Source organism: Gopherus evgoodei, chromosome 3 (genome assembly GCF_007399415.2).
Source record: "Gopherus evgoodei ecotype Sinaloan lineage chromosome 3, rGopEvg1_v1.p, whole genome shotgun sequence".
NCBI classification, from domain to species: Eukaryota; Metazoa; Chordata; order Testudines; family Testudinidae; genus Gopherus; species Gopherus evgoodei.
In genome coordinates this window covers 16154969-16180801 of record NC_044324.1, presented here as the reverse complement: position 1 = coordinate 16180801, position 25833 = coordinate 16154969, and the positions used below count along the sequence as shown (strand labels likewise).

The following is a 25833-nucleotide window of genomic DNA, read 5'->3' as shown; positions in this document are numbered from 1 at the left end:
AGGCCGTTTATTGGAACTTCTCCTCTCACAACAGTTTGGCACTTCTAGTCACAGGGCGAGGGATAGCTCAGTGGTTTGAGCGTTGGCCTGCTAAACCCAGGGTTGAGAGTTCAATCCTTGAGGGGGCCATTTAGGGATCTGGGGCAAAAATCTGTGAGGCACAATACTTGGTCCTGCTAGTGAAGGCAGGGGACTGGACTCTACAACCTTTCAAAGTCCCTTCCAGCTCTATGAGACAGGTATAGCTCCATATAACTATTATTAGTCATATTTTCTTTCTTAATTAGCTGACTATTTCAAGACTTCTATTCAGGCGTGGTTGTAATAAAATAAATAAATAAAGGTCAGGAAGAGTAAGTTGTGTTTTGTCTCATTTTACTTCTGATTCTGCTACCAACTCTTTGTATGGCCTTGGCCAAGCCACTTAAACCTCTCTGAAAACAATCAATCAACATTTGTACAGTGCTTTGCAAACAGAGTGTTGTGTGGAGGTTCAAATAGTTTTACTGAGGTCTGCTCACTCATCCCTAATCCCAGTGGAGAACATGATGGAAAGAAGAAGAAATATGGGACTTTTCCTTTTGAAACAAGATTAGCGTTAATATGGCCATTCCCTCACCCCTCACATCTGCCTTTTATTATTATAAGCGACTCAAGGACAAGTGGACAAACTCTCACAATCAGTCTGCTAAGTGCACTGGTGCCAGCCATGGATATATTCCCAGATATATACTTGGGTATTTACATTTGCCACATGTAATAGCATAACTTCAGAATTAAAGAAAACTGTTTTAGTTTTAAGATAGGAACTCTGTGCTTATTGCAATGCTGTAAAATAAAATTTGCTAGCAAAAGCCACACAAAAAAAGTGATTCACTTGGGAAGTTCTCTGATGTGCAGGACAATGGGTCTTAAATCAAAGGCATACATTATCATGACTAAGCTGACAGATCTGCACTGCAATGCAGAAAGCCGAGCAATATTCCAACATCTGCACTAGCACACACAGGCAGCTAGACACAGGACCAAAATGAATAAAGGGCTCTTCAAGCTCTTACCTGTTACCTGTGCAACAACTGCTTGGGAAATCCTCCGATTGGCAAGAAAGGCTTTGATTTCCTCCTTTATCACGCTGCTGTCCCTCCTACCAAAACAAAACAACAACAAAACGAGAGAGACAGACAGGCCAAAGGGCACTCTGAAGATGTAAAATGGTTTTGTTTCCTTTGCTTAAGGGTGGGGGCCTTGGGAGGCTGTCGGGGGGAGGGGAAACAGGCAAAATAGCTCACCAGTGGACACTTCTTTTAATGAGTGTCATGTTTGATCAAAGCATCCCAGCAGGCGGATGGATGACTCATAGCCTATATAATTCATACTAGGTGTAGGGCTGCCATATGGAATGTACAAAGTTTCATTACACAGGGATGAATAAATCTCTCACACCAGCATTAAAACTCAGTCATAAAATGAAGCACAAAAAATAAAAGATAGCAGGGCCTGCATGGTTAGCTCCACAAATGAGGATATCGACAAGCCCTCTCAAACATTTCAAACAACAGGGGTGAAGGAAGGAAAAGAGATTTTGCAACCTCCACCCCAACAACCTCCCTCACCCCCAAAAGCATGGTGCGTGGGTGCACTGAATGAAGGAATACCTGTCAGCGTTATAGCTCTAGTTTTTCTAGAAGGATTATTTTTAAAAAGTGTGGAGAGATGGTACAGAAAGTATTGAATAATTATGCTAAAAGGGAAAGAGTTTACTGGTTTCATAGGGGCTGTAATGTGCAGCAAGCTTAAACTGCAGGAAATAAATGCCTGCGCCTGTGAAATTCAGAATCAGTTTTGTTTGGCTTTTAAAAATCAGGTAGGGTTTATTCCTGGGTAACGCATTTTTTCTTTGGCTTTTTCTGAGCAGGGTTCGGTGATCAAAACTCTAATGTGAACAGTCTAGACTTGGAAAGTGAGAATAAAACACAAAAACTGTAGGTTCATCATCTCTTCTATGCCCAACCCTCACCCTCCACACAAGAAAACATGGGACATTTCAACTCGAACAAGCACCAAACACTATCTGGGGAATCATGTTCATGAACCCCCAATCCGACAACAGGTAGATTTCAGCGAAAGTATCAGAGGGTAGCCGTGTTAGTCTGGATCTGTAAAAGCAGCAAAGAACCCTGTGGCACCTTATAGACTAACAGACGTTTTGGAGCATGAGCTTTCGTGGGTGAATACCCACTTCCTCAGATGCATGTAATGGAAATATCCAGGGGCAGGTATATATATGTGTGCTAGCAAGCAAGCTAGAGATAACGAGGTTAGTTCAATCAGGGAGGATGAGGCCCTGTTCTAGCAGTTGAGGTGTGAAAACCAAGAGAGGAGAAACTGGTTCTGTAATTGGCAAGCCATACACAGTCTTTGTTCAATCCTGAGCTGATGGTGTCAAATTTGCAGATGAACTGAAGCTCAGCAGTTTCTCTTTGAAGTCTGGTCCTGAAGTTTTTTTGCTGCAGGATGGCCACCTTAAGGTCTGCTATAGTGTGGCCAGGGAGGTTGAAGTGCTCTCCTACAGGTTTTTGTATATTGCCATTCCTAATGTCTGATTTGTGTCCATTTATCCTTTTCCGTAGAGATTGTCCAGTTTGGCCAATGTACATAGCAGAGGGGCATTGCTGGCATATGATGGCGTATATTACATTGGTGGATGTGCAGGTGAATGAACCAGTGATGGTGTGGCTGATCTGGTTAGGTCCTGTGATGGTGTCGCTGGTGTAGATATGTGGGCAGAGTTGGCATAGAGGTTTGTTGCATGGATTGGTTCCTGAGCTAGAGTTATTATGGTGTGGTGTGCAGTTAGTGGTGAGAATATGTTTCAGGTTGGCAGGCGACACCATCACAGGACCTAACCAGATCAGCCACACCATCACCGGTTCATTCACCTGCACATCCACCAATGTAATATACGCCATCATATGCCAGCAATGCCCCTCTGCTATGTACATCGGCCAAACTGAACAGTCTCTACGGAAAAGGATAAATGGACACAAATCAGACATTAGGAATGGCAATATACAAAAACCTGTAGGAGAGCACTTCAACCTCCCTGGCCACACTATAGCAGACCTTAAGGTGGCCATCCTGCAGCAAAAAAACTTCAGGACCAGACTTCAAAGAGAAACTGCTGAGCTTCAGTTCATCTGCAAATTTGACACCATCAGCTCAGGATTGAACAAAGACTGTGAATGGCTTGCCAATTACAGAACCAGTTTCTCCTCTCTTGGTTTTCCCACCTCAACTGCTAGAACAGGGCCTCATCCTCCCTGATTGAACTGACCTCGTTATCTCTAGCTTGCTTGCTAGCACACATATATATACCTGCCCCTGGATATTTCCATTACATGCATCTGAGGAAGTGGGTATTCACCCACGAAAGCTCATGCTCCAAAATGTCTGTTAGTCTATAAGGTGCCACAGGATTCTTTGCTGCTTCAGCAAAAGGTTCGCCTGCCTACTGCTACACTCAACTCTTTCAGATTCCCCACTACGCTGTGCCCAAGAGCATAACTAACCACCTCCTTTGTGTTCTTCCCACTCATTTCTGAGCCTCCTTGACCTGTCACCACACCTTCACTCGGTCCCTCCTTAAAACTCATGTCCTCCAGGGGTCTGAGAGCCCCAGTCCAATATTTGCCAAGAATACATGAATAAATATACCACTCCAAAACAACCAATAAATCATAAAATACAAAAAAACCACAACAGAATTTAAAAGACACATGCTGAACTTCCCCACTCATTCTGCCTCTTGCTGGAGCCAATCTTCCATCTCTCATCTTATACACTATTAAGATCATGGATTCTTAATTTTGGAGTAACAATCCCCCTAACCTTTCCCATACTGCTAAACGGAAGCGGTATCCTGCCTAACAAGGAAGAAGCCCCTCAAAGGGAAAAAAGATGACCACTGATCTAGACTGTAAGCTGTCGATAGATGAGACATGCCTTTTCATAATTTTTTTTTTCAGTGCTGCCATTCTTAGCCCTACATAACACACAAATAGAGGCAGTCCTGCCCCAAGGAGCTTACTATCCAAAAGGCAGATAAGACATGATATATTGCACGTTCTTAAGGAAGGCATTAACAGAGCCATTTCCCTCTTCTCCCATACAACACTGGGAAAGAGAAAGCATTGGACTGAGATGAGTCAGTGGTGGAGAATCTCATAGGAGAGGAGGGCTGTTTCGAAGGGATTTGAATGTGGTGAGGATGGAAACAGTGCACTGAGATGAGAAAGTCAATCCAGGCTTTGGAAAAAAAATAAGACTGAAGAGGGATCTGTGATGTAGCCTAGGACAAATGTGCACAGGGCTCTGAAGGGGAGGGTGGCCAACGGAGGACAAACAAGGGGACCATTATCTAAGGCATCTCTCACACTATTGACACTACAAAAAACCACTGAAGTACCCGCCCCTCAGATGCAGTTCTCCTCTTAAAGAGTTCGTCAGGCTGATTTACTGAACCTTCTGCAAGTTTTACTAACCTCATCAATTCTTCCACTTTGTCATCTACGTCCAAGTCCTCTTCAGAGGCTTCAAAACTGTACGACCTTTGAGCCAAGCTGTTTGCAAGTGGATAGCGAGTGGGTGACATCTTCCCATTGAATGCTGACAACCTCTCGTTACTCTCCCTCCCATTCTGATTAGTAGTGCAAGGCTGTGGGGAGGTGTCGTAACTGTTGCTAGGTGATGGGGACATCCCAGAATGCTGAGTCTGTGTAGAAGCTGTGGCTGTAGAGGAAGATGCTGGGACATTGTTGGTACTGTTGCCATAGGAACCGCCTCCATAGCTAGACCGTCTTCCAAACTTGTCACTATGCTCTTGATCGAGACGGTCCAAGGTTTCCAAGGCGTGGAGGATTTCGTGTCTGGTCATTCCAGTACGTCTCAGGCGCTGAAGCAGATCTATCTGCTCTATAGTAAATCTGGGTTCATCTGTGTAGTGAGACATGGTTTCCAGCAGCCTAAAAATAAGGTGAAATGTGAAAGCAAAACAGTTTAATGCAAAAGCTATCTAAGAGATAAGAACAGCACCTCAGGTATGGCACTTAACAGAAGACAACAGGCCTGATTCTGGTCTCATTTACACCAGTGTAAATCATGTAAGTGAGAGGGCAAGCAGGCTCAGTGGGTGGAATCCCTCACCCATTGAACTCGACGGCAAAGTTCCCATTAACTTCAGGTTGATTGTTTGCTTCTGGTAAAGGATAACTTTGCACAGTTTTCAGATAATACCTCACTCTCTTACTTTCCCAACCCCAGCTCCCTTTTCTGCTCTCTTATCTTCAATAAATGTGCCTTATGGAATGACAACAGTTGCTCCATAATTAAGGCTGCAACTGAGATTCTGTTATATGTCCAATTTTGCCCAACTGCCAAATCCCCCAGCAAAGTCCCATTGGTAGAGCCTTGCGTGGATACGAAATTTATATCCACATCTCATCCGCAAACATGGTCTTTTGATAGAAAGTAGATAGCCGTAATTTGTAGGGTTCTACCCACTGGTCTCAAAACTCACTGGTTAGCACTGGGACAGAGGTACAACTTTTTTAGAAATCTTCAGTGATTCAGAAAAGGGTTCACGAGTTATGATTCCCTAATGTCAGAAGTGTGACGAGTTCAAGTAGTCTTAACTTTCTTGAAGAAAGGAGAGCGCTAAACTCCAGTTTCTTGAACTTCCCTAATTGAAATCTAGTGCTCCGCAGTTCCCATGTTTAGTTGATTGAAGTTTGATTTCAGAAGTCGTTAACTTTTGAATCTGGAATATTGACATGGATCACTGGACCTGACAAGCAGAGTGCAGCATGTCAAATTACTGTTAGAGACCTGAACTCTTTCATAGAAATAAGAAATAAGGCCCCAGCCCTGTTCTTTGCAAAGGTAGATCTCATGTGTAATCACTAGGAGGCTTGTCAAAAAAAACTTTTTTCCTCCTAAACTTTGAAAAATGGTGGACAATATCCTAAGGCTTGCTGGGTACTCCCCCTTCCGAAATGCCATACGACCCCTTAAACTTTCTCCCCTCAAGTCCCCTCACAACAGATCTTCTAAAGTCTGCAAGAAGCAGAGGCCCTTCTTTCAGCCATTAGAAGATCTTGGAGGTGGCAGCTCGAGGTCAGAGGGCAGCATAAGAGTGGGGCAAAAATTACGGGGCATTCTCCCCTTTCTGTGGTCTTACAGAGTCAGTGGGAGAGGAGAAGCAATGGGAAACTCTCTGAAGCTCATTGGAGTCATCCTGGAATCATAAGCATAGCACTGGTGGGAGAGAGCGCTGACAACATACTAAGTGTGTGTGGGGAGCCCTAAGGAGCATATTAAAACCAGTGGGGGAACGGAGCCACGATGAGAATCCCAAACCTTTACAGGATTGGGGCTGCGTGTCCCAGCAACCCTGCACCCCCAACAAACTCAGTGTTTATGTCTCTCTCTGTACTGGGCCAAAGGCATACAGAAGCTGCCGTGGCGTGGCAGTGCCCAGCCCTGACTACTGCTGGGGTTGCTGTGGATAAAAGGGGGGGTCCTTTCCGGGCAATCACACTGGAATTCTGTGACCTGGGAGAGAGAGAGATGGATCATGCTAGAGTCACGCTGCCATACCATGATGCTGATACAGGGTGCATGGGTCCCTTTAAAAAGGGTTTTGCCTTTGTAGATGGAATCCCAGGGTAGAGAGGGAAGGGCACTGAAGCAGGACCTCCTGCCTCCAGTCTTGCACTGCTCCTCACAACTGTAGAAGCGGCTATGGTTGCTTTCTTAAAAATGACTAACTGAACTAATGCGCATTTTTTTTCTGAAGTCCACAAGAGTGTATGTCCTCACAACTGCTCCTCATTGTTGCTGCCACTAGAGGAGAGATGGGTGGGTAGGGGTAGAAGGATTCACAGGGACTCATGTCCCCTCCAGGTGATCCTAGATGAGAGGGTGGGATCAGGCTGGAGTCACACTCCCAATGCTGCTCTCCTGCTGCCACTGGCAGTGTATCACTCCCATGAGAGCCTGACTTTTATGGCTGATTAGTATTAATTTCTCTAATAAGGATTATTTTAAATTTGAAAAAAACAGGCTCCCAACTAAGTCCACTATAAGCAGAGTGTAACAGTCAGTGTAGAAATCTAATAACTGAATGGAATTGCAAACAATTAAGAGATGGAAACCAGCTCCCAGATCATTTAGCTCAGTCCTGAAGGAAAATGAAATTATACATACTGTAGGGAATAACCTTCTCTGAATTCCATTCCGTTTGTTTGTCTTTCTATTACCAAGGTGCCCCGAACTGTACATAGTGTTCTAGTGGTTGTCAGTAATTTGTCTATACTGCCAAACAAAGGTGGGTTCTTAACTTGGGTTTGCTAATTTGAGTTAAAAATAGGAGAGAAAACATAGCAACTCCAATTTTAACTTGAGTTAGCAACTTGAATTCAATCTCAAGCTTTAACTCAAACTGCTAACCTAAGTTGCCATGCCTTCACTGCTATTTTAACTGGAGTCAGCTACTGAAGGTTAGCTAACCTCTCTTAAGAGCACACACTAAGGGTATGGCCACACTACCCGCCGGATTGGCGGGTAGCGATTGATCTATCGGGAATCGATTTATCATGTCTTGTCTAGATGTGATAAATTGATCCCCGAACACACTCCCCGTTGACTCCAGAACTCCACCAGGGCAAGAGGCGGAAGTGGAGTCAACGGGGGAGCCATGGCCATCGATCCTGCGCAGTGAGGACGGGAGGTAAGTCGATCTAAGATATGTCGACTTCAGCTACGAGAATAGCGTAGCTGAAGTTGCATATCTTAGATTGACATCCCCCCCACCTCCCAGTGTAGACCAGGCTAAGGCTATGTCTACACTTAAACCGCTACAGTGGCGCAGCTGCAGCTATGCTGCTCTAGAGCTTCAGTGCAGACACTCACTACAGTAAAGGGAGGTTTCTCCTGTCACTATAGTTAATCTACCTCCCTGAGACGCAGTAGCTTAGTTGACAAAAGAATTCTTCTGTTGACCTAACCTTACCTACACTGGGAGTTAGGTCAGCTTAACTACCTCACTCAAAGGGATGGATTCTTCACACTCCTGAGCGATATAGCTGAGTTGATCTAAGTTTTCAGTGTAGACCTGGCTTAAGTATTGTATCACGTACCTACCAACCTTTGGGTTCACAGCACTTTCCAGTTTAATAACATATACAGATTTAGGCCAGGATCCTAAAATGCATTACACTCACACATGTCGTAGTATAATTCCCAATTCTGGACCTTAGCATCCAAAATATGGGTACTAGCATGAATTCCCCTAAGCTTAATTACCAGCTTAGATCTGATAGGCTGCCACCAATCAGGAATTTTTAGGGCCTGATACCCTCTGGTCTCCCCTAAACCTTCCCAGGGGACCCCAAGACCCAGATTCCTTGAGTCTCACAACAAAGGGAAATAAGCCATTCCCTCCCCCCTCCCTTCTTCCTCCCAGCTCCTTCCCGCCCTGGGAACACTAGGAGATCGCCTGATTCAACTTTTTGAATTACCACACCGAGAGCAGTGTTACCTTCCCCCTCACCCAGAGGCAATACAAGCTGCGTGAATAACACAAAGAGAAAATTTATCCTTCCCTTCTCCCCACCAATTCCCTTGAACCTTAACTAGGAGAAAAAAATCACACAGGTCTTAAAAGCAAAACTTTTAATAAAAAAGAAAGAAAAAAGTAAAAGGTTTATCTCTGCACTTTAGATGGTAAAAAGTTACAGGGTCTTTCAACTATAAACAATAGAAAGAAACTTTCTCCAGCAGAAACACCATTTAAGCTACTTCCAGCAAGTACACATATGCAAATGGAAAAAAAAACGAATTAAAGGACTAGGACCGCCTTTTCTTACTTACAATTCTGAATAGATAAGAGACTGTAGCAGGGAGATTGGCAGAAACCTGGTTGCACCTCTAGTCCCGTCCAGGACCCAGAGAGAACAAACCCAAACCCAAAACCCACAAACAAAAGCTTCCCTCCCAGGAGATTTGAAAGTATCTTGTCTTCTGATTGGTCCTCTGGTCAGGTGTTTGGGGTCCCTGTTTGTTAACTCTTTACAGGTAACAGAGACATTAACCCTTAACTATCTGTTTATGATAACACCGAGCCCCAATGACTTCATGGGCTCTGGCAGGACTGGGGCCTTAATATGCTGGTTTCCTTGAGCTGGAATTTACATCTTCCAGTGCCAATGTAGACACACCTGAAGACTGGCACTATGCCATGCAAGAGAAACATTCGCCACAGCCTGCAAGGAGCCAATCGGCTTTTGGTTTATCCAATTTTCCTTTCCCAGCTCTCCATCACTTCTAAAAAAGGACCATCAACAATTCTGCAAGTTTGTTAGTTAATTGTCTTAAGCTCATGCTCACATGCTTTAAATTGTGAGTCAGACACCCAAAAACCACGAGCCAAGAGGTCGGTTTTTTAAAAATAATATACATGAAAGACTTTTTATTTGCTTTGTGGATTTTGAATGGCAGGTCACATTTTCAAGATCTTCCACTCAACCATGAGGACTACAAACTTGATTTTGTCTTTAAATGAAAGATGAGCTTTTCACATATCCAAACGCAAGAGCTGGGACTTCAAGAAAAATACCACATAATGTGAGACTGACAATAAAAGTCACAAGAGTTGGCAACATTAGAACACATTCAATGTTACCAAGCATCCATGGCATTTTAAAGACTAACAATACTGAGGTTTTAGTATAGCTGTTTTAATGATGTCTTAGTTACTTTCTAGTTCTTCATACCTCCTTTTTCATTTTCCCTGTTAAAGACCAATTTACAAAGCAGTGAAACAAACCAGCCACTTTAGAATAATTAATTTCATCCATCTCATTAATTAATGGACATTCTCTAGTACTTTATCTCCATATATGTTTGTATGAGCCTTTTATTCTCCTTAACCCCTTTGGCTAACATTAATTCAATTTGCTTTGTTTAGTGCCCTCTTTTTCCTGCAAGATTTAACTAACTGTGAAAGGATCAGCAAGCAAAACTAAGGTGGGGGGGAGGATGGAGGAGAAAGGACTGCAGGTACTCTGCGTGAGTGATGGCTATGACGTGCTAATGCTGTCAAACTCTACTGCCTATATAATAAAATATCTGCAACCATTGCAGATCTTGTGTTGTAATCATGTACTGTATCCTCTGATCAGTTATCAAAAGCCAGCCTGATGTAAAATACTAGTGAAACATGGTGTATGTCAGTTTTGAACCAAACCACTTAAAACCACAGGACCTATTTTGGTCATGTTTACTTAGATTCCATATAGAAAAAAAATATAAAATGCCAAATATATTTGTATTTTGCATGTGGAGGCCCAATCCTCAGCTAACGCAAGGCGGCAGAACTCCATTGGCGGGCCTATGGTATCTAAATATTTATAATGCACCTAAGACAGACAAGGTGAGTGAGATAATATCTTCTATTGGACCACATTCTGATGGTGAAAGAGAAAAACTTTTGAGCTATGCAGAGCTCTTCATCAGATCTTGATCACAGCATCCCTGCGGATAAAAATTCCATGCTTAAACAATAAGAGTATAGAAGTAGGAATATATTACTGACCACCTAACTGGCGTGGTGATGGTGATTGTGAAATGCTCAGGGAGATTAGAGAGGCTACAAAAAACAGAAAACCCAATAATAATGGAGGATTTCAACTATCCCCATATTGACAGGAACATGTCACCACAGGATTGGTCCAGAGATAAAATTTCTAGACATCATTAATGACTTTTTGGAGCAGATAGTCCAGGGACCCACAAGGGGAGAAGCAATTCTTGATTTAGTCCTAAGTGGAGCACAGGATCTTGTCCAAGAGGTGAATATAGCGGAACTGCTCAGTAATAGTAACCAATGCGATTAAATTCAACATCCTTATGACGGAGGGTGAAAGGGGGGTGGAGCGCATTCCACAGAAACGCAACACAGTAGCATTTAAGTTAAAAAAGGGGAAATATACAAAAATGAGGAAGCTAGTTAAATGGAAATTAAAAGGAACAGTCACAAAATTGAAATGCCTGCAAGCTGCATGGAAACTTTTTAAAAACACCATAACATAGGCTCAAACTAAGTGTCTACTCCAAATTTAAGGAAAAAAATGTTAAAAAAGACAGAAAAAATGTCACCATGGCTAACAACAGAATAAAAGACATGGTGAGAGACAAAAATACGTCTTTCAAAAATAGGAAGTCAAATCCTACTGAAGAAAAGTCACAAACTCTGGCAAGTCAAATGTATAAGTATAATTAGGCAGGGCAAAAAAGAATTTGAAGAGCATTTAGCAAAAGCCATAAAAACTAATAGATTTTTTTTTTTAAGTACATCAGAAGCAGAAAGCTTCCAGACAATCAGTGAGACCACTGGATGATAGAGACGCTAAAGGAGCACTCAAGGAAGACCAGGCCATTGTGGAGAAGCTAAATCAATTCTTTGAATCAGAGGTCAGGGAGATTCCAACACCTAAGCCATTCTTCTTAGGTGACAAATCTGCAGAATTCTCTGAAGTGGTCAACTAACATGTGGACAAGAGTGATCAGTGGATAGAGTGTACTTGGACTTTTTCTGAAAGCCTTTGACAAGATTCCTCACCAAAGGCTCTTAAGCAAAGTTAGCAGTCATAGGATAAGAGGGAAGATCTTCTCATGGATCAGTTACTACTACTACTAGATATATCTACCCTAGCACTTTTGTTGGTAAAACTGTCAGTCAGAGGTGTGAAAAAGAAACACACACCCCTGACTGACTTAAGTTACCCCGGCAGAAGTTCTGGTGTGTACAGCGCTATGTCAGCAGGAGACACTCTCCCACCAACATAACTACTGCTGCTCATTGGGAATGGTTTAAATGATGCCACAAGAACCCGGGGTCACACAATGAAATGAATAGGCAGCAGGTTTAAAACAAACATAAGGAAGTACGTCTTCATACAATGCACAGTGAACTGGGGAACTCGTTGCCAGGGAATGCTGTGAAGGCCAAAAATATAACTGGATTCAAAAAGGAATTAGATAAGTTCATAGAGAGTAGATCCATCAATAGCTATTAGTCAAGATGGTCAGGGATGAAGCCCATGCTCTAGGTCAGCGATTCTCAAACCAAAGTGGGTCTGGACTGCATTTTAATGGGGTCACCAAGGCTGCAGTTAGACATGCTGTGGCCCGAGGCCAAAGCCCAAGCTGCATTGCTTGGGGGCCAAAGCCAAAGACCAAGGGTTTCAGCCCTGGGTGGTGGGGCTCAGGTTACAGGCTCCCGGCTTGGGGTTGAAGCCCTTGGGCTTCAGCTTTGGCCCACCTGGGGCAGCGGGACTCAGGCAGGCTTAGGTTTCAGTCCCCGCTCCAGGGGTTGTGTAGTAATTTTTGTTGTCAGAAGGGGGTTGCGGTGCACTGAAGTTTGAGAACGCCGGCTCTAGGTGCACCTGAGCATCTGACTGCCAGAAGCTGGGACTGGACGACAGGGGATGGATTACTTGATGAATAGCCCTGTTCTGTTCATTCACCTTGAAGCATCTGGCACCAGCCACTGTCAGAAGACAGAATACTGGGATAGATAGACCTTTGGTCTGACCCAGTATGGCCGCTCTTATCTTCTTATCTCAACCAAAAAGGTGCAGAAGGAAGACGTGCCACCTCTGCAGCATTGTTCTCTTGGGCCCAGTCCTGCCAAAGCCACTCTGTGAATTCCGGCTGTGTTGGTAGGAACCTGAGCTGGACTCTAGCCTTTGAGACTCTGCTGACCGAGGTGCTGGAATGCCTGGCCAGATCCAGGTAACTCCGTCCTGTTGTGACAATCTGGCCTACAAATATACCTGAACTGTGACCTCAGCTGCAAGGAGTACGTCAACGTTCACAAGATGTTACGTTAATCTGTAAAATAAACGTGGATGGGAAAAATACAAAATAGATATGGAATTACAGAATGAGTCTAAACAAAAAGGCCAAGTTATATGATTCAAGGACTGTGTTTAAGTTATGCTTGTTAAAAACAGGAGATATGGAGCCAGAAGTTAATGAACCAAAATTGATATATCAGATATTAGGCCTAATTGGAAGGCAAGATAATGAGGGGATGGCCCATTTCACCCATCAATCCCTTTTTGGATCCTTAAAAGAAAGATTTGGTGGGGACAGTATACAAAAAGAGAGACTAAAAGAACAGACAGAGGCTACTGGAGTGAGCTTCAACATCATGGCTATCACCTTTACTGTTTTCTGGGACACTGGGTCTAACATCATCCTGTTCCTAAGAAATGTCCTGGCCAGAATGGGCCAGAGAGAGAAAGAGAGAGAGAAGGATCCAAATGACATTGTCACCCTATCAGATCCAACTAAATCCCAAATATCATCTGGGATGACAGTTATTACCATTCTTAATACATCTAAGACTTCCAGACAAGTGGGCTTTTCCTTTTAAGACTGGACTTAACAACAGCAGCAACATCTCTACCCTATCTCAACTACCTTCATCTATTTTCCCCACAAGGACAGTTACTGACATCTTTGATACTATCGAAGAGACTGTCAAGCAACAGGGAGGGGCTCCTTTTAAAAACCCCAGCTGGAGGGAAAGGGAACCAGGGGTGTTATTAAAATGAAAGCCTTGTTTAATACTTTACATTTCACCTGCTTTAACTGTTTTATCTTCTTTTCTGTATCTTTAATAAAAGGTTAAAAAGGATTTTTAATAGTGTGTTTGCTGTAGTGCTATGCAGGCTGAGGTCTCTATATACCAAGCCCTGGACCTCATTTAACACTGTTTAATGTTAGACAGTGACAGGGTCATGTTAATGCCTTTGGCTCATTTATTCCATCTGAATCAATACAACAGCCCCTACTCCCATGCCCCGACAGAAGAAACTGCAAGTCTAAACGTAACATTTCCCTGCCCCTGAAGAACTGTAGGGTCTCAACGCGTGGATGAGACGATATTGTAGGGAGGAGGGGTTTAGATTTATTAGGAACTGGAGAGCTTTTCAGGAAAGGGGAAGCCTGTACAGGAAGGATGGGCTCTACTTAAACCAAAATAGAACCGGACTACTGGCACAAACTTAAAAAGGTTGCAGAGCAATTTTTAAATTAAGGGCTGGGGGAAAGACGACAGGTACGGAGGAGCACGTGGTTCGGACACAGACACCCCTTAGGGGAGGATCTATTTATGGAGATTCTCTACATCCTAGTAACAAGGAGAGGATGGAAAATGATAAAATATGGGTAGGACCTGAGGAGAAACAGTCAAATGAAAAAGAATCTCATTGAATTACATCACATAATGGCTGACAACTAAAAGGTGACTTTTTTAAGTGCTTACATACAAATGCTAGAAGTCTAAATAAGAAGATGGGTGAACTGCAGTGCCTCATATTACATGAGGATATTGATACATCAGGCATCATTGAAACTTGGTGGAATGAGGATAATCAATGGAACATGGTAATACCATGGTAAAAAATATATCGGAAGGCCAGAACAGGTTGTGCTGGTGGCAGAGTGGCACTCTATGTGAAAGAAAGTAGAGATAAATGAAGTAAAAATTTTAAATGATCCAAACTGTACCAGAGAATCTCTATGGCTAGTAATTCCAAGCTTGCATAACAAGAACATAGCAATAGGGATATGCTACCAACCACCTGACCAGGATGCTGACAGTGACTGTGAAATCCTCAGGGAGATTAGAGAGGCTATAAAAATAAAAAACTCAGTAATAACGGGAGATTTCAACTATCCCCATATTGACTTGATACATGTCACCTGTCTGCAGGACAGGATGCAGAGATAAAGTTTGTTGACAGTTTAAATGACTGCTTCTTGGAGCAGCTAGTCCTGGAACTCACAAAAAGGGAGGCAATTCTTGATTTAGTCCTAAATTGAGCACAGGATCTGGTCCAAGAGGTGAATATAGCTAAATCGTCTGGTACTAGTGACCATAATATAATAAAACTTAACATCCCTGTTGTGGGGAAACACCAAAGCAGCCCACCATGGTAGCAGTTAATTTTAGAAAGGGGAACTACACAAAAATGAGGAGGTTAGTTAAACAGAAATTAAAAGGTACAGCACCAAAAGTAAAATCCCTGCAAGCTTCATGAAAACTTTTTAAAGACACCATAATAGAAGTTCAACTTAAATATAAACCCCAAATTTAAAATATACTAAAGGAGAAAAAGAGTGCCACCATGTCTGAACAACAAAGCAAACGAAGCAATTAGAGGCAAAAAGATATTCTTTAAAAAGTGAAAGTTAAATCCTACTGAGGAAAATAGAAAGGAGCGTAAACTCTGGCAAGTGAAGTGCAAAAATATAACTAGGAAGGCACAAAAAGATTTTGAAGAACAGCTAGCCAAAGATTCAAAAAGTAAGATACATGAGAAGCAGGAAGCTGCTAAACAACCAGTGTGGTCACTGGACGATTGAGATGCTAAAGTAGCACGCAAGGACAATAAGGCCATTGCGGAGAAACTAAAGGAATTCTTTGCACTGGTGTTCACGGCTGAGGATGTGAGGGAGATGCCCCGATCTGAGCCGCTCTTTTTAGGTGACAAATGTGAGGAACTGTCCCAGTTAGAGGAGTCATTAGAGGAGGTTTTGTAACAAACTGATAAATTAAACAGTAATAAGTCACCAGGACCAGATAGGATTCACCTGAGAGTTCTGGAGGAATTCAAATGTGAAATTATAAAACTACTAACTGTGGTATGTAACTTATCATTTAACTCAGCTTCTGAACCAGATGCCTGGAGGACAGCTAATACAACGCTGATTTTTAAAATTGGTCCAGAGGTGATCCCGGCAATTATAGGCCGGTGAGTCTAACTTCAGTATGAGGCAAATTGGTTGAAACTATAGTAAAAAACAGAATTATCAGACACATAGATGAACATAATTTGTTGGAAAAGAGTTAACATCATTTTTGTAAAGGCAAATCATGCTTCACCAATCTATTAGACTTCTTGGAGGGGGGTCAACAAGCTTGTGGTCAAGGGTGTTCCAGTGGATATAGTGTACTTAGATTTTCAGAAAGCCTTTGACAGATTCCCTCACCAAAGCCTCTTAAACAAAGTAAGCTGTCATGGATAAGAGGGGAGGCCCTCTCATGGATTGGTAACTGGTTAAAAGATAGGAAACAAAGAGTAGGAATAAATGGTCAGTTTTCAGAATGGAGAGAGGTAAATAGTGGTGTCCCCCAGGGATCTGTACTGTGACCAGCACTGTTTAACATATTCATAAATGATCTGGAAAAGGGGGTAAACCACGAGGTGGCAAAATTTGCAGATTACAAAACTACGCAAGATAGTCAAGTCCAAAGCAGTCTATGAAGAGTTACAAATGGACCTCACAAAATTGGGTGACTGGGCAAGAAAGCAGCAGATGAAATTCAATGCTGATAAATATAAAATAATGCACACTGGAAAACATAATCCCAACTCTACATATAAAATGATGGCATTCAAATTAGGACTCAAGAAAGAGATCTTGGAGTCATTGTGGATAGTTCTCTGAAAACATCCACTCAATGTACAGCGACAGTAAGAAAAGCTAACAGAATGCTTGGAATCATTAGGAAATGGATAAATAAAAAGACAGAAAACATCATATTGCCTCTATATAAACCCATGGTACTCCCACATCTTGAATAATGCATGCAGATGTGGTTGCCCCATCTCAAATAAAGATATATTGGAATTGGAAAAGGTTCAGAAAAGAGCAAAAAAAATGATTAGGCATATGGAACAATTTCCATATGAGGAGAGATTAATAAGACTGAGACTTTTCAGCTTGAAAAAGAGACGACTAATGAGGGATAATAGAGGTCTATAAAGTCATGACTGGTGTGGAGAAGGTAAATAAGGAAGTGTTATTTACTCCTTCTCATAACACAAGAACTAGGGATCACCAAATGAAATTAATAGGCAGCAGGTTTAAAACAAACAAAAGGCAGTATTTCTTCACATAACATACAGTGGAACTTTTTACCAGAGGATGTTGTGAAGGCCAAAACTATAACAGGGTTCAAAAAAGAACTAGATAAGTTCATGGAGGATAGGCCCATCAATGGCTATTAGTCAGGATGGGCAGGGATGCAAAACCATGCTCTGAAGAGTCTCTAGCCTGTGTTTGCCAGAAGCTGGGAATGAGTGACAGGGGATGGATCACTTGATGATGACCTGTTCTGTTCGTTCCCTCTGAAGCATCTGGCAGCAGCTACTGTCAGAGACAGGATACTGGGCTAGATGGACCATTGGTCTGACCCAGTATGGCCATTCTTATGTTCTTCACGAATGTGCCCCACCAAGGAGCACGACTTTGCCCACCTGGACAGAAGAATATCTTTATCCACCACTGAAGTTCTAGATGGCAGAATGCAGCAGATGTTTAACAGCTCAGAGCAACCCTAAAAACAAGCGTAGGGCAGCAACAGAATAAGAACTTCATGTTCTATTGAAATTGCATGATACTGTGACATTGAGCCAGAAAGGGTTAAGCAACTAGGAAGGTTAAATGACCTAAATTCAACCTTTAGAGACATATTAGAAAAGTATGTGAATGGTAATTAGGGTCATTTCATGTTAGATAGACTAGAGCTTTGATACGCAAACCTGAATTGTTAGAGAACTGGGGGTAACACTAATTGTGTTTATTTATATCTTGCTAGACGTTAACCATGTGAACAGACGGTTCCTGTCTGTTGCTCTCTATTATTCAGAGATCAAAAGAGAATATTAACATTTAGATGAAGCTTGGGTGTAATAATATCATTGTCTATATTTCTCTCTGAAGTTTGTAGTAAACTCTCTATGAACTGCTTAATGGATAATGACCGTATGCTGATGAATGCAACTAGTTACCTGTCTATGTACAGAAAATAGGTGATTCTACTTCAAAGGCACAATGCTCCACCCAAGGACTGCATGCTATCAAGAGGCTGCCAGTGAACTATAAAAATAAATCCTGTATCGCAGATCTGCTTAAGCTTCATCAAGAGAAGTTTGAGTCGCAAGACTGACGTCCCCAGCTCCAGTCTGGGTCATCCTGATATTGGACTATAACCTATGGAACTAATTTTGAAAGAACTTTTTGCAACTCTGAAGCTCACCATCTCTGCTATGAAACTGACCTAAGAACTTTATTCGTATCTGTATGTATAATGATCTTTTAACCAATACTCTCCTCCTTTTCTTCTAAAATAAATTTTAGTTTAGTTAGTAAGTATTGGCTGTACGCATGTATTTGGGTAAGATCTGAAATATTAATTGACCCTGGTGGGTAATGTGTCCAATCCTTTGGGATTGGTAGAACTTTTTATATGAAGAACAAGATTTTCAGTAATCCTCCTCACCATTTTTAGCTTGACTGTCTGGGTGGAAACCCAAGGCTGGACTGTTTCAAGGGAACTGTGTTTCTGGCTTCTGGGTAACCAGTAAGGTATTGTAGAAGCTGTTTTGTTGTTGGCTTGGTGAATTTAAGTATTAGAATAGCCACCAGTTTTGGGGATTGTCTGCCCCATTCTTTCCAGTTTGCCCCGATCGAGCAATCTCAGTGTGGACTCCCTTGGACCCTGGTCATAGATACGTCTAATGGAATTTAATTATTCAAATGGAAATCAGGCCAGAACATCAGGGCTAATATCCCTATTTTTGAGAGACGCTTTGGGCTCCTTAATAGCCACAAGTGGTCATGTTTCTCTATCCTGCCTGCTGACATGAATGTGATGTACACGGGCCATCACTAAAGAGATTTCTTTCTGCAGGTCCTCTGGGTCTGGCAATCTCCATTAAAATGCATTGCTCTACCCCACGAGCTCTGAAAGACTCATGAGATTGCAGAAATGGCTGCGCTTTTTGATGCAAAGCACTACACACATTTGATATGATGTGTAGACATCTAGATATGGGCTGAAGCCAAAATGTTGAGAACTAGATCCTAAATTTATATGATTTTTGAATTGCACTTCTAATAAACTCATGTAAATTGTGACCTGCAAGATGCAAACATGTTCAGATACACATCAGCAATGTACAGTATAAACTGCTGTCGCAGGTAATAGCATTATTCTTCATCCCATTAAGCAGGTCATCTACACTCCTAATTTTGTTTTATAAAAAGATCATTTGCAACAGATTACTGTTTTTTGGGTGCCACTAAAAATGACCTTGTCCCTTGACTTTAACATATGATTTGTCTTCCCTCTTTAAAATTACATTTACCAGTGAGTTATGGCCCTTTCAACCATAAAAATGGTAACAGTATTCTCTGGATAATGTCTATCCAGCACAAAGCTGATAAAGGGTAACTACAGAGAGGTTTAAATCAACACAGAGTTGCTTGCAGTTGGTTGCTGATATAAACTTCTTAATCACAGAGTTTTTATTCTGCGTTTGTGAATTTTGTGCTGATGAGAAGTGCTGACCTTGCAGCCTTGGTGACTATTTCTCTATCCACAAAACAGGTACAGTGCACACAGAAGCTGTACAAGGTTCCCTCACACTGCCCCCATAACATACAGTTAAGTCTCCCTTGAATCTTAGGCCTCTTTGATGAGACCACCAGCAAGAGTATCACTTGCTACCAATTATGGTGGAGCTTTTTATGCAGTTTATTTGGCCAGTTTGACTGAGACCAAATAACTCATTTCAAACAAGCTAACTGTCTGAGCTAATAATTTAATGTCATAACCAAATCAGGCTGGATTTCAACCAATGGCTTTGACGCAAAAGTCTATTCTGCCTTCAGCCATCCAGGCTGTCAACGTTTTAGCCTCTCCATATATACACATTGTACATTATGCCCAATTTATGCTATATAAAATGTTTTTCTCCTACGACATTTTTATATAAGTCCCCAGTCATCAAGAAGAGGCTTCAGCCCTCTAGTCTCTTCATTTTCTCCCCTCCCTTTTCTGCCTTTCATCTTTCCTGGTTTACCAGTGCAGCTCATCCCTGCAGAGACCTCAAGCAAGAGAGCTGCCTTTAAAGCTATGATCATTCCACACAACAGCCAGCATGGAACATAGGGTGAATAGTGTAACTAGCTTCCCTTAGTTTGGTAGTGCCCACTACTACCAGCTCCAAGAGACAGAGACTTCAAGGTTGTTTCCCATCCACCTGTAGGTAAGACAGGCTTTAGGAATAAGTTAAGTTATGACACACAGGGCACAACATCGTAAGGGGCACTAGAACTAGAACCATTAATATGCCAGTTCTAGACTGTTCTTCAAAAACTATCACGCTTTCTGCTCACGTTGTTGCCTCTTCACAAGGGTATGCCATTTTTGTCTTAGCTATGCACAGCAGGCAGCTGTCTCTCTGATAAATCCCAGAAATGTCCCAGAATCCTTTGTGATATATTAAGGCCATGTCTACACTGATAGGTAGATCAGCTCTGCTGCAATCTCGCAGCGGTGTCAATGTAGCAGGTCTGGTGAAGACCCGCTAAGTCGATGGCAGAGCGCTCTCCCAAGGACTCCAGTTCTCCAGCTCCCCAAGAAGAGTAAGTCGGTGGGAGAGTGCTCCCGTCAGCACAGCACAGTGTAGACACCGCATTAAGTTGACCTAAGCTATGTTGTCTTCAGTTACATTATTCATGTAACTGAAGTAGCATAACTTAGGTCGACTTACCATGGTAGTCAAGACAAGGCCTCAGGAACGCCACCTTTGAAGCTACAGTCAGTGCTACGAATGCTGGGTTGCAATTAAGAACCAAGGACATGAGTCTCTTCTCTGTAACACTTATAGATTCATAGATTGTAGGGCTGGAAGGGACCTCAAGAGGTCATCGAGTCCAGTCCCCTGCCCTCATGGCAGGAGCAAATACTCTAGACTATCCCTGATAGACATTTAAAGCAATGTAAAGCAATAGTATCTCCAGATACTTCAATGGAGTTTTACCAGTATACAAGAGAAAAATCAGGCCTTAAAAGTGCTCGTTGTGTCAATAAATACAGAGCCGTCCCTACATGTAAGATAGCATAATTAGCTTTTACAGTTGCATGCCTTAATACTGATTTTCAAAGAGGACTCCACTCCCATTCATCCTGATCCACAAACATAAATGCAACACTTCTAATAACTGCTCTAGTCCTAAGGAAACAAAACGGAAGGCTTCCTAAGAGTGAAATCAGACTAACTGATCTACCAAGTTTAAGTATTGCTGATTCTGTTTATGAATGCAAAACACTGTCTTATGAATGCAGAACACTGCCATATGCTTTCCATCAAAATGGTGACAGTTAATAAGAGCAGTCTGAAACTTCTGAAAATAAATCCAATGTAATCAAATACTCACCGCTACACAAATCAGAGAACACAGGCTGAGAGCGGAATATTAACTATCAGCACACTACTCCTTTAGGGGGTCCTCTGGTTTCTGAACTAGCTTTAAAACAAAAAAACAAAATAAAACAGTCCTTCATTCTGGTTCTCTCTGTAAACTATTGTTCTGTTTAGTCTTTGGAATTCTCTACAGCTGATCAATTGTAGTCCAGTGGATAGCAGCTGGTTGGTATTAAGCAGATCTGAGCTCTAGTCCTGGTTTTACCACTGACACTCCAGTGTCACCTTGGGCAACTGACTTAAGCCCTGCAGCAGTTTCCTCTCTGTAAAATGAGGATAATAATGTTTGCCCACCTTTGTAAAGCACTTTGAGATCTACCATACAGATAAACACTACATAAAAGCTGATTATTTTCATAATCAAAGTCTTACAAAATGTTTACCTCTGACTGAGCACAGGATCCCGCAGTTCCTGAGTTCTACTACCAGCTCTGATATCTACCTCCTCTGCGGTCTGAGATAGAGACATACAGTATGTTTACTCTACAGGTGCTATGGTGGCACAGCTGCAGCTATGCTGCTATAGCATAGACACTTGCTACAGCGATGAAAGGTTTTTTTTAACGTCATTGTAAAATCCTCGAGAATTTTTCCACCTAGTCGTGTTTATACCAGAGCTTAGGTGTGTTTTGCTACAGCTCTAGGGGTTTTCACACCCAAGAGACATAGCTAGGGCGACCTATGTTTTAGGTGTAGCCCAGGCTTTAATCTCTCTGCTCCTCAAGTTCTCCATCTGTAAAATCAGGGCTATTATCACAGCAGAGTGGTAGGAATTAAAGAGGTTGGCTCTAGGGCAGACTCCACTATTTCTTTGCTGTGCCTGATAGGAGGACTACTGAACACGGGGGAGGACTATGAATGAACTCCCCGAGGAACTAAGGACTGTCACAAACCTTACCACTTTCCACTCCAAGTGCAAGGTGCGTTTATTTGACCTTGCCTTCTCTAACAGAAATACAGAGCAATGTGTACATTAAAAAACAAAAAAATCCTACCAAAACTGGATGCTCTACCTCATACACTTCTCCCCCTGGGGAGAGGCCAAGACAACAAACAACAGGTGACAGATGTGAGCCATGTCCCTTAATGCAGTGCTGAAAAGCACTCAGGGTATCTCTATACAGCAGCTGGGAATGTGCTTCCAAGTGCAGGCAGATAGACATGCATTAGCTCTGCTCAAGCCAGTGCTCTAAAAAAGCAGCATGGGAGGCAGCTTGGGCTAGTTTTTTTTTATATATATATATCAGGGTTGGAAGGGACCTCAAGTCGTGATCTAGTCCAACCCCCTGCTCAAAGCAGGACCAATCCCCAGACAGATTTTTGCCCCAGATCCCTAAATGGCCCCCTCAAGGATTGAACTCACAACCCTGGGTTTAGCAGGCTAATGCTCAAACCACTGAGCTATCCCTATAAGCCTGTCTGACCTCCTGGTTATGTACTCAAGTGGCCAGCCCAAGTAGCTGGCCACACTGTCATTTTCAGCATGCTAGCTTGATCAGAGCTTGCACATGTCTGTGTACCTGTGCTGATAGGCACCCTCTCAGCTGTCGTGTAGACATACCCTCTGATACTACAGTGATCAGCATGGTGTAAGAACCTACACAGAACAGAATGATAACTACAGAGTCCTGACAAAGAGACGGTGATCCAGCCTCTGAGAAAAGGGTAAAAAAGGAGTTCTTTCACTGAGGAGTCAAAGCCTAAAAGCTTGCCACAAAGGGAAGGACAGTTTGTGCTTGGAGAGAACTGCATAGATCTCGAGGCCTGTGAAAGTGGATGACAGGTTTTTACAGGGGGGCTCTCTCACTTCAATGCACCTACGCAATAGGAAATGAGTCACAGTGGCAGGGAAACTGAGGCACAGTCTCATCTAGATGCCTGACTGGTATGTTGCACTTCTATAATTGTCAGAGCTTAACGTCTAGCTGTGTTGCTGTTCCCTTTCAGTCTGAGTTCACTCCTCTTGCCTTTACCTGTTTCAGGATGGAATCTCGCAATTCTTCTGCTCTATCTTAGGTCCTTATATGGTCCCCATTACTGCAGTGCTTAAGCATCTCAGAACCTTTCATGTATCTATCTTCACAGCACCCCTGAGGTAGGGAAGTGCTATTCTCCCCATTTTACAGATGAGGAACTGGGACAAAGGATAGACTTGGTCATACAGGAAGTCTGTGGTGGAGCAGAGATTTTAAGACCAGGACCAGAATACACACTGTCTGGTATAAATCAGCTCCTTAACACCCTACAGGTCCGACTGGGTTTCAGCCACTTGCAATTCCTCCCTTTGGAAACCTGTGACCAGTGACAATCGGTGTTCTTAAAACCAAGTATTTTTACTCAGTAGCTGGAAAAAAGCATCCAAGAAATAAAGGAATTTAAAATAACCTACATACATATTTAGACTCATGTAATCTTACCTTTCACTGCAAGGTAAGGCCTTGTCTACACTAGAAGGAGTTTGCCAGTCGAGCTATATCGGTATAGATATAGCAGGAAACCCTGCTACTGTAGACACAGTTTATACCAGAAGCAGGGCTGCCCAGAGGATTCAGTGGGTCTAGGGCAGGGCCAGGTTTTCGGCAGCAACTCTCCCTCTCGGAGAGAAGGACCCATCACCGAATTGTTGCCTAAGAATGAAGTGGTGGCGGTAGAGCAGCCTAAGTGCCACCGATCGCAAGCTTTCGCCCCTCCCCCCCCGTCTCTTGCAGCGTTTGTACTCACTGGGCGGTGCTCCAAGGCTTCGGCAGCACTTCAGCGGCGGGTCCTTCACTTGTTCCGAGTCTTCCAGTGCACTGAAGAACCCACTGCCAAAGACCCGGAGCGAGTGAAGGGCCTGCTGCCGAAATGCCACCGAAAACCCAGAGCAGCTCGTGGGGCCCCTGTGGGGCCCAGGGCAAATTGCCCCACCTGTCCCCCCTCTGGGCAGCCCTGACCAGAAGTGTGTGCTTTTGCCAGCATAGCTTATATCAGTTCCCCGAACAAAAGCTATACTGGCAAACCACTTTTTGCTGATATTTTTCCAATCATAGATTATTAGGATTGGAAGGGACCTCAAGAGGTCATCTAGTCCAACCCCCTGCTCAAAGCAGGACCAAACCCCAAATCCCTAAATGGCCCCCTCAAGGATTGAACTCACAACCCTGGGTTTAGCAGGCCAAATACTCAGAGCTAGACCTCCTGCCAGTATAAAAATATCATTAAAAAAAACCCACAACCCTAAACAACATTACTATACCAACAAAAGTTTGTAGTGTAAACCAGGTCTGAGTTAGAGAGGCTTTCCTCTTAAATCACAGGATTAGATCAGAAGCAGTTTACAGTCTTCTAGCAAGCCCAGATCTTTCTGTGACCCACTCTGGTCACCACTCACAGCATGCCCTGCTCTTCTGTGAGAGGAAGAGGGTCTCTCCGGGCTTGTCAGCACATGGAGACATAGTTATTCCTGAATAACTCCATTTGTAGACAAGTCCTAAACCTGGTTCTCTTTGACCCAGACCATTCAACCTGTTTTCTCCCAGTCAGCAGGAGCATCTGTCAGGGCTTATCCAGGAGAATGCACCCCTGATGCCTGCTCCATTGTTTGGGTAGTTAGACCCATTAGTCTCAATGGCTTGTAATCACTGGCCTGGAGACCAAGCCTCCCATGAGAATGAAGGTGTTCAGACTGTCTGATCCCATCAGACGCCAAGTATATAATCACCACATTTTGGGATACAGACCAAAACATGCAATTAATATAGATACTTATGGTCATATTCCATCACAAGCCCTGTGAGGTAAGTAGATAATTCACCCCATTGTACAGATGGGGAAACTGATACAGGGAATTTATTTACTTTAGGTTACAGAGGGAATCAGTTTCAGAGCTGCGATCTGATTCTTGAGGCTCTCAAGTCTTGTACATCTCTAAAATTCTGCCATAGATTTGTATTAGATTTTAAGAGCCCTTTAGCTTGACGGAACGGGGTTGGTTGTGTGGACGCAGTCATTTTAAAATTGACCTAACGTGGCTAATTCGACCTAACCCCGTAGTGTAGACCAGGCCTTTGGTTCTTTTGAAGAACTCTTTCCTGTTGTGATCAAGAATTGCAAAATGAACCTCATTTTTGGGAGCCTTTGCAGTAGACTTGATACTGTTACCTCCTCTGTTATTTTTTTTTTAATGGCTTCCCATACGGCCGCATATGAAGAGGATCATGATTTCACAACTGGTTCCATATGGATGGTAGGTTTGCACCACTATTGTTTATGGCCCTTCATTTTCTTCGTCTCAGTCACTTATCTGTTAAACCTATTCAGGCCTTTAAATAATCTATAGTTTAGTCTGGAAAAAAATGTCAACGTGATACGCCATTATGTGAGTGTTTTCCCTCCGTTCTAATATTCTTCCTCTAATCCTCAGCTGAAAAGCTGCCACCTCTGG

General features: G+C 42.8%; 1 protein-coding gene across 12 annotated transcripts in view; it reads right to left on the bottom strand.

The window, feature by feature from the left end:
- The window catches only part of HMBOX1 (homeobox containing 1), a 169837-nt gene that overhangs the window by 79388 nt on the left and 64616 nt on the right, over positions 1-25833 (bottom strand). For all 12 annotated transcript variants that reach the window (XR_003999450.1, XM_030555180.1, XM_030555190.1 and 9 more), the window contains exons 3-4: positions 4542-5021; positions 1059-1144 (exon numbers count right to left, since the gene is read on the bottom strand). Coding sequence is in view for 11 of the 12 variants with exons in the window: in XM_030555180.1 (XP_030411040.1) it covers positions 1059-1144; positions 4542-5021 (566 nt within the window). In the remaining variant the exon portion in view is untranslated. The remainder of the gene's footprint in view (positions 1-1058; positions 1145-4541; positions 5022-25833) is intronic.